The following is a 14342-nucleotide window of genomic DNA, read 5'->3' as shown; positions in this document are numbered from 1 at the left end:
CCTGAAGCTGGATTTGAACTCAGGTCCTCCTGACTTCAGGGCCAGTGCTCTGTCCACTGTGCAACTTTGCTGCCCCTAAAGCATATTTCTACATGGCCAGAATGGCCCTGGTTTGAAGATGAGGCTAATGGGATAGTCCATTTGGGAGAAGGTTAGCTAGTCTATTTTGAGTGTTTGCAGCCAGTACCCTTCTCCCTGCCACAACTGGTCACGCTGACCGATTATGGGATAGGGAGGAGTTGGGATGGGACTGGGCCATACAAGAGTCCCCTTATCACTCTTCCAGATCCTGGTGTTGGATGGCAAACTGCTCCGGACCGAACCTGCCAAAGTGATGGATACTGTGCAGAAGTTCCTCGGGGTGACCAACATTATTGATTACCATAGAACTCTGGTGTGAGTGTTGTCCTGACCGCAAAGCTTCTCTGTCGGAAGCACATCCCTAAGCTCTGGAGCCAGAATAGCTGGATCCCACTGGCCTCTTTTGGATAGGCATTGTCCCTTGTGTGCCAAGATGTATGGCTGTTTCCTTGGCAGGAGTGTCAACATTCATAAGCAAATAAATGCAGTAGCCTAGTGTTTGATAAACCCAAAGATCCTAGCTACCAGAGTAAAAACTCACTATTTGGAAAAGACTTCTGGGAAAAAATGAAATCAGTCTGGCAGAAAGTAGGTGTAAACCAACATCTCATACCATATACCAGGGTAAGCTCCTTTGCGGGAGCCTATGGATGGAAGAAAGACTCCCATCACATCTGGTTTCACATTTACTAGGGTTCATCTGTCTTCTCTATGTGTATTGTTAAGTGTAGTAAAACAACTTGGAGAAATTCCAGTAGTTGGAGCCAGGAAATCTGGGTTTTAGTTGTGTCACTGACTCACTTTGGGACCTTTAGTCTGTTACTTCTCTCTGGGCCTCAGCTTCTGCATCTGTAAAATGAGAGGGCGTGGAGATATGATTTTTAAGGTTCTTCCAGCTGTCATGTTCTTTGATCCAGGGTCTCTTCAGCTCATATTAAGAAGATGTACCATTTGTTTTTATATCACTTTATTAATCTCAATTCATCCCTTCCTTCCTTTTACCCAACTCAGAGTGCCATGTCTTTTAACAAAGAATAAAAAAGAGGTGGGGGAAAAAAAACCAAACAAACCAAAAACAAAAACAATTTAGCAAAACTAACTAGCACATTGATGAAGTCCAGTAGTACATGCAGAGTTCTACATCCATAGGTCCCCCATCTCTCCAAAAATCCCATCAATTTTTAAAAAAGAAAAGCCCACCTTTGCAGCTGAGATGTTGTCAGCCTAGATCTCTTCAACACTTGTGAATTTCTCTTCTATTTTTGGTTTAAATGTTTCTGTAATCCTTATTTTGGGGGACATTTGGTGTCCATTCTTTTTCTATAGCTTTGATCTGTCACTAAAGATGCCGTGATTTGTAAGCCTTCTACGTATACTATTGTCTTCCCGTCTAAGATGATGATGATAGCTGCTCATTTTTCTGTAGCACTTCAAGGTTAACAGAGGATTTCCTCACAACCCTGTGAGGTTGGTAGTACAATTTTTCCCATTTTACAGATGTGGAAACCCAAGCCCAGAGAAGTGAAATACCTTGTCTAAGATCCATAGCTAGTAAGTGACAGACTCAGAACTTGAACCCTGGCCTTTTTACTTCCAACTCCATTGCTTATCACACAGACTGCTCCTGGTTTGTCTCTGTAATGCTGAAGTGCTCTGCCTATCTCTTGGGACCTAGGTTTGAATTGTACTCTATATATGAAAATGTCTGTCTCATGGGGGAGATATGTTGAGTGGAGTTAATATATTCTATCTCCTTGTAGGTATGATGCAAAGAAAGGATTCTGGTGCCAGCTGCTTGAAGGAGGGAAAACCAAGTGCTTGGGCAAAAGCAAAGGCAGGAAGTACCCAGAAATGGATTTGGATGTAAGTAGCTGGAGCTGCTTCTTTGCCCCTAATTGGCTGATGTGGAAGGTGATGGTGTAGCTAGGTTAATTCAGATCATAGGAACTTTTAGGGAAATGCATCAGACCTTCTGAAACAAAAAGTTTTTTGAATCTTATTGGAATTTCTTGGAGATTGTATTCATCTAGAAATACTAGTCCAGAAAGAAAGACTATACTAGTTTATGCCCCCAAACATATCCTCTGCTCTCCTGCTCCTGGGCTTTCCGATATGCTGATCTTTACGCCTTTTATGCTCTCCCTTTGCTTTTAATATGCTCATCGGCTGAAGCCCAGTTCAGCTACCTCCTACCTCATCATCCCTTCCCTCAAATCTTCCCTCTCCCTACCATGAGTAATGGTCTTCTGCTTGGATTTCACATAGAAGCACTTTATTATTTTTTTTTCGGTATTTTTTAAAATTTTATTTTGAGTTATCAATAATCACTTCCATAAGCTTTTGAGTTTCAGATTTTTCTCTCCCTCCCTCCACATCTCCTTCCTCAAGACAGCACACAGTCTGATATAGGCTATACATATACATTCCTATTAAACATATTTTCACATTAGTCATGTTGTAAGGAAGAATTAGAACCAATAGGAGGAACCACCAGAAAGAGGAAACAAAACACAACAGAAGAAAAAAAAGAGCAAATAGTATGCTTCAATGTGCATTCAGACTCCATAGTTCTTTCTTTGGATGTGGATAGCATTTGCCATCATGAGGCCTTTGGAGATCTTAGATCCTTGCATTGCTGAGAAGGGTTAAGTCTATCAATATTAGTCATCGCACAACGTGGCTGTTAGCGTGTGCAATGTTCTCCTGCTTTTGCTCACTTCACTCAGAATCAGACCATTCAAGTCTTTCTAGGTTTTTCTGAAGTCAGCCTGTTCATCATTTCTTATAGCACAATAGTATTCCATTACATTCATGTACCACAACTTGTTCAGCCATTCCCCAATTGATGGGCATCCCCCCAATTTTCAATTCTTTGCCACCACAAAAAGAGCTGCTATGAATATTTTTGTACATGTGGGTCCTTTACCCATTTGTATGATCTCTTTGGGATACAGCCCTAGAAGAGAAGCACTTTATTCTGCACCCCTCTAACAAACTTATCACATAATAAACACTTTTAAGTGCTTACTTTGTGTCATGCACTGCACTAAACTTTGGGGATACAAATAAAAACAAGCAAGAACTTGCATTCTAATAGGAGAAGAAAATGCATATAGAGGGGCCAGAGATAAAAAGGTGGGACGTGAAGCTAGGCATGGTTTCTGGAACTGGTTGGCAATGGGGTGGTCTGGTCCAGGACAAGATAAAATAAAAGCTCACGTGTCTAGCACAGATTCCAGGGGCAGAGCCTAATTTCTAGTGGGAATAGGAAGGGGAGCAAGTATGGCCAGAGTTCAGGTGGCTTGGTTTGGAAATGGCCAGGAAATGTTGTAAAGTATTTTGCAGACTCTGAAGCACCACGTAGATGTTAGCTACCGTCATCGTCATCATTGTTGTATTATCATTATCATTATTATTATTATTGTCTCCTGTGAGACTTTAAGTTCTTGAGGGCAGGACTATATCTTTAAAAAATTTTGTATCTTACCCAGTGACTAAAACGGTAGTTCTGTGCATATATTTTGGTTGTTGTTGAGTCATTTTAGTCATGTCTGACTCTACGTGACCCTATTTGGGATTTTCTTGGCAGAGATACTAGAGTGGTTTGTCTTTTCCTTCTCCAGCTCATTTTATAGATGAGGAACTGAGGCAAAGAGGGTTAAGTGACTTGCCCAGGGTCACATGACTAGGAAGTGTCTGAGGCTGGATTTGAACTTGGGGTGATAAGTCTTCCTGATTCTAAGCCCAGTGCTCTATCCGCAGCGTCACCTAGCTACCCTATTGATTTTGATTCCCCAGTTATTGTGGTCAGATACCAAAAGAAATGCCAGACAGTCTCTACCCCTAGGTAACTTTAAAATTCATTTGGGATAGACAACCATGGCATGGTGGATAGTCAGAAAGACCTGGGTTCAAGTTCTCCCTCTTACACTGATTGGCTTTGTGATCCTGGACAAATCGCGCTAAGCTCTCATTGCCTCAGGCTGTTCTCTGAGCCTGTAAATTGTAGAACAGATACAGATCAGCTTTGTGGAGGGAGTTTCCTTATTAGGAGTTTCATAGAATACCAATGAAGTCATAGACCCAGTGGTCCAAAAGAATCCAGTTAGGGCTCGAGGCAGAAAAAGATTTGTTTTGTTGTTCAGTTGTGTCTGACTTTCCATGACCCTATGAACTGGTCATGGGGTTTTCTTGGCAAAGATACTGAAGTGGTTTGCTGTTTCCTTCTCCTGTATGTCACCATTTTACAGATGAGAACTGAGGCAAATAGGGGTTAAGTAACGTGCCCAGGGTCACCTAGCTAGTACATGTCTGAGGCCACATTTGAATTTAGATCTTCCTGACTGCAGGCTTGGTGCTTTAACTACAGCACTACCTAGTTGCCCACCCCATCCCAACCCCCCACCCCTGCAAAAAAAAAAAAAAAGCATAGTAACCCTTTAAAAGAAATAATGTATTGCTAAGATTGTTAATAGATCATAGTGTACTGAAGGGTATGGGGTGATTAGGGGAGGAAGAGGTGAGTTCTGAGCAGACCACTGATGTTTTGGTTTCCCTTTCTTGTTATAGTCACGAGCGTTCCTAAGAGACTATTACCGGGACCATAACATCGAACTTTCTAAGCTGCTGTATAAGATGGGCCAGACGTTGCCCACCTGGCTGCGGGAGGACCTCCAGAATACTAGGTAGCTGCTGCCATCACCATGACCAGAGTGAGCATTCATGATGGCCAGGGAGCCCCAGCCTCACACTGAGCCACCCCGGGGGTGTGGAACATAGCCCAGAACTGCCAAGCATTTCTGAGCAGTACCCCACCAAGGCCTGACCTGGGAACGAGACGAAGATCCCAGTGCAGCTGAAGAGAGCTCCAGAGCCTCCCCCAGCCAAGGCCTACAACCAGGCACGTGGCCCCAAGCATTTCCGGAGACCTGCTCGAAGCTTCCCTGGGTGTAAGGTTGCTTCCCGTTTGTGGGACGCCACTGCCTTGTGAGAGGGATTCTGTACTACTCCTCACTGTGCCCTTAGGCACTATCCCCTTCCCCCAGGCAGGGCACTCCCTCAGTATTAATCGCTGGGTTTCCCACCAGCTGGACAGTGAGGGGGGTGGGGTGGGACAGGAATGATCTTTTGCTAGACGGGATGGGGGACCAGGACATACCCCTGTCCATTTCAGAAAAGGTCCTTCAGAAAGATAGGTCTGGTACTCAGAGCTAGTTACCAGGCTGGACTTAAGTCTGATGGCCTCCAGAGACTTCTGGAGCCCATCTGATCAATACCTTCCCCTCTCTGTCCTTAAAATGTCTTCGGTACCTGCAGTATCTACTCAGTCCCCAAGGGATCTTTCCAGGGGATGTTTTTAACCCCTCCATCCTAACATCCTGACTCCTAGGACCAGGTCCTGGAGTTGTCCCAGAATACTTACCCTAACTTCTTGCCCCATATCCTTTCCATATCATCAGATATGACTTACGTGGTGTTTTCTGTGGTAAAAGACTGAGGTGACCCCAGGGTCCAGCTACCAGAACCCATTCCAGTGTACATAAAATGTTCCCTCCAGCCCCAAGCAAAGGCTATGGGCAGTGAAGATGGTGCCTACAGCCCGGTACCTCTGCCTCTGTTCCTGCTTTGAGCAGGCTGAGGCTTCCCCGGAGAACCTTTTAAAACCTCTCAAATACTAAAAGCTGAAGTATTTTAATATTTTGGTTTTTGTTTCTTGGTGCCAGAGTTTGTACCCTGATTACTGGGGCTACACTGTGTTATTTTATATAAACTCTCTCTGTCTCTCTCCCTCTTTCCCCCATTTGTCTCTTGTCTCCCTCCCTCTTTTTCTCTCTGTTCCTCTTTCCCCTTTCTTTTCATGGGTTTGTTTTAATCCAGCTGCTACCATAATCAAGGTGGCAGGGCATCTAATCGGTGGGGTCAGAAAGGTAGCATTGGCTACCAGTAGCTCTAAGGGAGGGTGACAGTTTCTCTGTCTCACCCTGAGGCTGCCTGATTTTTGTCTCCTGCAGGCAGCAGATAAAATCAGGGAGGAGCAGATCCTTTAGGCTGGTGTTTATCACACTAGGCTATTATCTTGCAGTTGCACATCTATATATATATATATTAGAAAGAAGGAGAGAGGAAGAAATGGGCCAGACTTCTACACCAGTGCTGTGTGTTTTCAGGGATCTGGTGTTCCTGATTTGTGTGTCTTTGTTACCTCGGGTTCCTTTTCCACCTGGGGAGGTCTTGTGTGCTGGGTAAGTTACCTGAGGTCTTGGCCACAGAGAGAACATAGAAGGGTTTTAGTAAGGATGACTGTCACAAGGTCTGGAACCCCCATATTCTTGACAACCCCTTAGTTCTTCACTATTCTTTTGGGTATGCCTGTGTTAGAGGTCAGGAGGCCCTGGAAGTAACACCAATTTATTGATCATCTAGAAGACTGGAAGAAGAGGCATGCATGGGACCAATATGAATGTATAGCGGGGTAGGAAAGGGGAAAGTGCCGCTGGATAAGCAAGAGAGCCCCAAGCCCGTGTAACTGGGCATCTGCTGGCAGAAACAGGATTCTCAGCATTAGTGATACTAGATTCATCACGGCTTATGTTTCTAGTTCAGCATCCCTGATCATCTGGCCCAGCTGGAGAAATGGAGCCTGTGTGGAAACTGGAGAGTATTGTAAGCTTAAGCAGATCAAGGCAAGCCAGAGACCTTAGGTTCCCAGCGTGGGCACCGTCCTTCTGCAGTCCACCAGAGCCCACATTTTTGATGTGGGGGCCCCAGTCAGTTTGCCCTTTGCTATAGTTGGCACTATCCCTGTTCCCGTGGGAGATCAGGTCAATGGATCAGACTCCTAGGTGAGTCTGAGAGCCCTCCCATAGCAGCAGTAGGTCAAATTCCTGAGTCACCTGAGAGAAAGGGCCTGCAAATGACCTTATGAAGCCTGAGAGTAGGATAGAACTCAACAATTTCTGCCCTGAAAAGGGCAGTCTTCAAAGTCTTGTGTCTGGGGATATGTGGTGGGAGATGAAGAAAGAAAACCAACGAATAGTAACTTAAATCCAGGCCTTTATCCTTGATGGAGAGAAGCCAGGAAGCAAAAGACAATACACTTCCTCTGGGAGGACTTTGAACATACAGAGTGGGTAGAGGGGATGATTAGGGTGGTCCTTACTACCCAGAAGAACAGGAAGGAAGAGGAAACTTAAAAACATGAACTACTTGGGGGAGAATTCTCTTTTACCAAAACTGCTGCGGAAACTGGAAAAGTTTGGCAAAAATAGAGACTGGTGGCCAACACCATATACCACAATAAGTTCTAAGTGGATAAGTGACCTAAAAAAGAACATCACAGAAAAAAAGAAAAAGGGCAGAGTACTAGACCAAGCACACTCTAAAGTAGGCATTTACATATGCTGTGCCAGAGGGCCAAGGTAAGGCAGGATAAGCCAGTGGTCAGTGTACTGTTTAGTTCTGTTAAAGACACAGGACATTACCTTCTTACCAAGAAGAGAAGTAGGGCCATGAGGGGGTGGGAGTGGTAGGATTGGGCAAAGGAGGGGTAGAATTGCCTCAGGTAGCTTGTCCAATTAAACTGTAAGGGCTGGAAGACCATACCTATCAGTATCTCTAATGAGGTTATTATGCTGTCATTTTGAGCCTGCCCATACACAGTAGTATAATAAGTAGAGTCAGAACTGGTATGTATTATAATCTGGCTCTGGTCTGACTGGGAAAGAAAGAGAGAGATGAAATCAGGTGAGAGTTCTTCATCAAAAAGCAATGCAACTTCTGGGGACTAGAGTGTCCGTAGTGGTTTTCCCTAGTGTTCCCCTGTGTGGTGTTGGGAGCACTGTGGGACCCTATCTGTGGGTGTGACAAGGTAGCTGCAGCTGTGACAACCCTCTGACTCCTTCCCTATGCTCTAGAGTGATTCTGTGTCAGAATTCATGGGACCCTGATGCAGGATAGTTTCTATGCCTGGATCCAAATCTTTCTAATATGGAGGAGACATGATGGAATAGAAAGAATATATTGGATGTTTGGGAAAACACTAATGAAGTGCTCCTGGTGAGGCTTTCCCTTTCCCTCAAGGTACAATGCCAGGTGCCGGGAGACAAAAGCCCCCAAGTCAGTTTGGAGGAAGGGAAGGGTGGCCAAAGATGGTGGATCAACTGCGGAGTGAAGTTTTCTCCTTTCTGGAAACCTGACCATGTGACGGGTCCATGCAGCTCAGATGTTGGCCAAAGAAAAAGGGATGTGGTGATTAGGGGAAGGTGGAATAGGGTTGCAAAGACTGATCCTGGCTTAGAGATCTATGGAACCAGAGTTGAGAGCCAGCCCCATTTGAAAACCCAGGATAGAATGGGATTCTCACCCATTACCAAATTGTTCGGATGATTACAGTTTTGTCTTACGGTTTGAGATCTGTTACTACTAGGCTGCTTTCTTTCCCATTTTTGGGGGGAATATTTTGATATTTTTTGATTGATTCCCTTGATATTCTTGACCTTTTTATAATGGGATCCTCTAAAAAGTATCTACTCAACCCATCTCTTCTTTAACTTGGTGCTAGCGTGTGGGATTTACCTAGGGTTCACAGTTGCTGTTTTAGTGAGCAGAGATGCCTGTCATTGCCTGTCTTGCCAATAACAGGTGTATTGGTATCTTTTCCAGCCAGAAGTCTTGTCTGGGGCATTGGGCTGAAGGAAGAGAGCTGACTGCCTTCCTCTGGTCTGGTTGCCCTAGGTTATCAGGGCAAGTGTATAGACACAACTGATTGGCCCTTCCAGATGTTATATACTGCTCTGAGTCAGAAAGCAAGCCTAAGTGGTGGTGTCTTGCAAGCTCACTTTAGATAGCAGCTTCTCTAAGCTATTTACTTTTACAGGAGTCAGGTATCTCCCCACCAATCCTAACCCACTTGTAAAACTGTGAAGTGACTCATATGTAGTGTTCCCATTACCCCCACCTAACTTGTACCACTGCTAGGTTCATTCCTTCACTGAAGTCCCAGGGAGACCATTCTGGCAAAAGCTGTAAGAAAGCCCTGTCTGGATCATCTTGCATCATCACCTGGGCCTCACTGTTACTTTTCAGGTTCCCCTCCCTTCTTATCTACAAAGCCAGACAGAAAGAAGTCTTTCCTTCCAGGCCAGGATTCCTGTGTATCAGCTTTTGCTATCCCAGACTTTGGATTCTGTCTTGGACTCTCTCTCCTCTGAAGGGCTTCCCAGCCTCAGGTTTCTGTGCTCCTGCCACAGTTTATTCTTGTCTTTAACTTAGAGTCCTAGTGATGCTGGAATGGAGATAGGCAGAGAGAGTATAGTTGTAGGCTTGGCTATCCAAGAAGACATTCTTTAATTGTAGAGAGCTACTTGAAGGAGGGAAAACTCAAGTGCTTGAGCAAAAGCAAAGGCAGAAAAAACCCAGAAATAGGACTGGATGTGAATAGTTGGAGCTGCTTCTTTTAGATACCATGCTAGTGGGATTTACCTAAACCCAGCTGCTCTGGGGGTTGAGGTGGCAGCAGAGGCCCCACAGTTGTAATTTCCATTTGAGTCTAAATACAGTAGGCAGTGTGGACCTGGGAGGGGAGGAGAATTTGATGGAGTGGCTGTTGTAGCCCTTGCAGTGGAAGGCAGTCCCAGCATTTGGGTGGGAAGCTAAATGATATGGGGCCTGTTGCTGTGGTTTTGCTGGGACATGCTGGAGACAGAAGAGCTGTGCTATCAAAGCTAAGAATGAAAACTGAGATATGAGCCAGGTCAAACTGTGCTACAGTCAAACTAAGATCCATGATGGGATAGGGCAACATGAGCTTAAAAAACTTGGGCTGACCTAAGGAAGACAGGTTGACCAGGATCCTATCTATTGCTGGGGCTGCTGCTGCTGTTACTTTCTGGAGCTGGGGAATTCCACCCTATAGGAGCTGCTGTGTTAGGCCTAGAAGCCTGAACCTGATTGAGTGATGTCATTGTGATTAGAGCTGTAGCAGTGCCTCTGCTAGTGAAGGGAAGCCACAAGGATAGAGCAGTGTGCCCACTGAAATCCTTGAGTGTGAGATGTCCTTCTGCCTTCAACTTAAGCTCAGGCCCCTGTTGTTTTGTCTGGGAACTTGGAGGTCAAGAGAGTAGGTGTAATTCATATTGCCCTTGACATAAATGGCCTCCTTAAATTCTATTCTTCCAAATCTCCCTACTGTAAGCACCTCTCCCCCAAATTAGGAGCAGGGTTGGGGGAGCCAAGAGTAGAGACTCAAGAAGTTGCGCTTAGTTGTATGGCTTGCATTGGCACCCTTCAGATTCTGCATGATTTGCATTTCCATTGTCCCCTTCATAGATTTCCCAATATTCTGTCCCCCAAGTTAAGGCATCCCTAAGGAAAAGACTCAGCCTGGCAAGAAAACATCAAATCTTAGTGGCTGGTACCATCAACTGGACTTGAAAAGAGTATGACCCTGTGGTAGCTAATGATCAAAGCTGCCCTGACCATGACTGAGATACCTATATTCATTGCAGAAGACCAACAAAGCCACATGGAAGAGATCTCAATAGGCTAGAACAGTGAGAAATCATATTAGAATTAAATGTAAAGCCTTGATCAAAAAAGTCAGTTTCACAATTATAGGATTGGGGGAGGGCACGTGGGCGGGCAGAAAGATATACTGAGGTGGGGAAAAAGTGATGCAGAGGTGAGACCCATCCCTATCATGAGAGCTTTAAACTCATCTTGAAGAAGCCTCAGAGCCCATTGGAGGGAGTGTAGCTCCCATCTGTAATGCTTCTCTTTGCCTCCTTCTGCCTTTGGGCAGGTGGAAGCTGGCATCTTGGAAGGAGGCCCCTTCTTTATTGATAAGCCTTCTTCCTACATTAGGAGTTAGGTTGGCAGAATCAAGAGGGACATGATCAGCTCTTTTCCCAACACCTGCTAGAAATCTGAACTTCTAAGACTGAGGGTCTTGTTGCTACCACATGGGTTAACTATCTCTGGGTTATCTATCTGGGCTGCTGCTGGTACCAGCCCTCTTGTAAGTAAGCATTTATGAAGCACCTACTCTGTACATAATCATATACTTGGTACAGCTTGGGAGAAAGGCACAAAACCTCCTCCTGCCCATAACAAAGTCACAATCTAATAGAGGAAACACGTTTAAGAAACCAAAACAACCACTTCCACAATGACAGTGTCTGCTTAAAGTGTCATATGAATAATCCACATAGTAAAATCTAAACTGAGGAGGGGGATGTGATACAGGGCAGAGGCAGTTTAGAAAGACCTCACAGAGGTGGACCTTGAGCTCTTAGGACATTCACAATGGATAGAAGTTTAGGTGGAAATGAAAGGGAAGGCATGGGGGTGGGACAGTGTAAAGGTAATGTGCTTAGGAAAGGGAAAGAGAGGGGGAAGGAAATAAATCCTCACTGCATCTTTCTGCCTTTGGTCCAAAGAACTAGCCAGAGTTCTCAGAAGAGGGGATATCCCATTGAGCTTGAATTCTACCCACTTGTGTTGCCTTGAACTCAGGGAGAGCCTGGGAAGCAGTTGCTTTGTCCTTCCATCTTTGGGTTCATACTGGCTGGAATAAGGCATAGTCTTCTCATGTGCATAAGAAATGAAGAGTCTGGTCCATGATTTCTGTATGTCTTGCTCCTCTGGGCCTCGGGCAGGAAAAATAGGGAGTGGGAACTCGGGCAATTGACTCTTAATGGTCTGGGTGAAACGAGCTACATTTTCTCACTAGAAAGCTTCCCCCACCCCATCTCCCTTCTCTCTTTCTGACTCTGATTCAATGACCCTTACATATATCCAAGAAGAATCTGGGGTGGGGGGAGCAGAAAAGGTTATATGGAAAGTGCAAAAAAGACAAAGGTTTATACAGCTCTTTGTTTTTATTATCTCTCACCTCTCCCCTTTTGCCAATTTTTGAGTAGAATCCATGTCTCTTCCTAGGGAGAGGAAGCCCATAGTTGGGATATGGGGGTAGGGGGGAAGGGAGGAGCAGTGTTAAGGGAAAGAGAGAGAAGGATCTCTTCCCGTGTTGGGAGGGATGGGGAGGGGGTGGCTTCGAGATAAAGCTCAACCTATCTCTCCTGTTTCCTAGTGCTCTTATACCAGCCTTTTGGTTTCATTGGAAAAGAGAACCTTCATCACTAATGTACAATCTTGAACTAACTGCTAATAAAATGGGATTGTTTGTATTCATTTCTCTGGGCTGTTTGTTTTTCTTTTTGCCAAGTGATGTCTGAAAATAGAGATTTCTCGTTGTTAGTGGGTTAACTTTAGGTATATGTACTCTGTAGAGGGGAGTAGTCATTTGGACAGTCAAAAAACTTTTCTTTGGAGTTTTGGGAAATGGTATTTATAGTACTTTAAATCTGAAAATAGAAATGTCCTAGGAATTCATAGGATTTCTAATGAATATGCATTAAGAAAGTAAATTCAATATCCCCAAATGAAAGCTGTCAGGTAGGCTGAATGGCCTAATGGAAAGAGCTTTGAACTGGGATCATGAATTCTGTGTTCTGGATTCTGGCTATGTCACTAAACTGACTTTTAAAGGTTGCAAAGCCATTTCAAATTGCTATAAGCCATACTGAAGGGCATGGTAGCTCAAGGCTATAACCCCAGTGAGGAACCAATCGCCCTCCCTCTACCTTTTGAGTATCCCTCGATATATACCTGGGACAGTGAAGAGAGCTCTGAATTAGGAATTGTAAGACTTCTGTTCCTGACTGACACTCATTAGGACAATCGGCAAGTCATAGAATCATAGACTTTTTTAAAAAGATAGTTTTTGTTCTTATACCACCTACATTTCTCAGTGAATACCTTTTCTCAACACCTCCTAGAAAGCCATCCCTTTATAACAAAGAATAAAAAAGGGGGAAAAACAGTTAAGGAACTAACACTTGGCAAAAGTCCTCCATCCATCTGTACTATTCTATGCCCATGCCATGTTTCCCCACCTCTCTGCAAAGAAAGGAGAGAACTTCCTCCTCATGTTGTTTGTTTGATACTAAACTTGGTCATTATAATTTCATAACATTCAGTTTAAATTATTTTGTTCTTTCAGTTTATTTTCTTGTAATTGTGTATAGTTTTCTTTCTCCTGCGTACTTCACTATAGATCAGCGCCTTTACTTCTTGGTATTCATCGTATTTCTCATTTTTTTTTTTTTGGTGAGGCAGTAGGGGTTAAGTGACTTGCCTAGGGTCACACAGCTAGTAAATATCATATGTCTAAGGCTGGATTTGAACTCAGGTCCTCCTGACTCCAGGGCTGGTGCTCTCTCCATTGCATTACCTAACTGCCCCCTCTAATTTCTTACAATAGAATAGCATTCCTTTCCTTTCACATACCATAACTTGCTGAACCATTACTGCCTGATGAATTATAGACTCTTAGAGCTGGAAGGCATTTTAGAGGTCATTCAGTTCGATCCCCATCATGAATAACACAAATAGGGAATCATCCCACATTCTTCTTGAAAAGTTCCAGTGATAGGGAGCTTCACCAAGCACTCCATTCCATTGACCAACTGATAACAAGAAACTCCTTCTATTAAGCTCAAATATGCCTCTTTATGTCTTCCCATTATTGGTACTAGTTCTCTCTAGGGCCAAGCAGAACAAAGATATAACTCTTTCCACTGGAAAGGCCTTCAGAGAAGGCAGACATAACCACTGGTATAAACTAAGTCTTCTTTTCAGGCTAAACATTCAGAATTCCTTTAGAATGTGAGAATACAGATTCCAGCCTCCTGGTCCCAGGCATCCACTTTTGGACACCAATGTCCTTCCTAAAATGGGGTTCCCAGAACTGAACACAAGACTCCACATGGGATGTGACAAGAATAGAAGACAGTGGGCTTCTCTCTCCCATGTTCTGGACACTGTAACTTTGTAGTAGCTCTTTTGTCCTATACCTACTATGTTGACTCACATTGTGCTTATAATCACTAATCCCCGCCCAGGGGCTTTTTCACACTAACTTTTGTCTAGTCAGGTCTTTCCTTTCCTGAATGTGTACAGTTGATCTTTTGAATCCTAAGTTAATAGGACTTTCCTGGGTAACAAACCCATAAAAAGTGATGAAGGAAAGTGAGGATATTTGGGGGGCATCCTTCAACTTTTAGGCTGATGTCAAAGAGGACAACCAGGTCGTTTTATAGCATGTCCTTTGATATCTTCTTCAGAAGTAGAATCCTGGGGAACAGGGTGGTTTTTGGTTTTTTTTTTTTTTTTTTTTTTTTTTTTTTTTTTTTTTTTTTTTT

The 14342-nt window shown here is 44.0% G+C and overlaps 1 protein-coding gene across 5 annotated transcripts in view; it reads left to right on the top strand.

The window, feature by feature from the left end:
* Positions 1 to 12270, top strand: part of NDST1 (N-deacetylase and N-sulfotransferase 1) — a 61915-nt gene extending 49645 nt beyond the window's left edge. For all 5 annotated transcript variants that reach the window (XM_027841915.1, XM_027841916.1, XM_027841918.1 and 2 more), the window contains 3 exons: positions 287 to 396; positions 1842 to 1944; positions 4651 to 12270. In XM_027841915.1, the coding sequence (XP_027697716.1) occupies positions 287 to 396; positions 1842 to 1944; positions 4651 to 4770 (333 nt within the window). In that variant the 3' untranslated portion in view covers positions 4771 to 12270. The remainder of the gene's footprint in view (positions 1 to 286; positions 397 to 1841; positions 1945 to 4650) is intronic.
* Positions 12271 to 14342: the final 2072 nt, after the last annotated feature.

The sequence above is a fragment of the Vombatus ursinus genome, unplaced genomic scaffold (assembly GCF_900497805.2).
Source record: "Vombatus ursinus unplaced genomic scaffold, bare-nosed wombat genome assembly UNPS02014863.1, whole genome shotgun sequence".
Lineage (NCBI taxonomy): Eukaryota > Metazoa > Chordata > Mammalia > Diprotodontia > Vombatidae > Vombatus > Vombatus ursinus.
The sequence above is the reverse complement of the archived record's forward strand: the minus strand, read 5'-3'. Positions and strand labels throughout refer to the sequence as shown.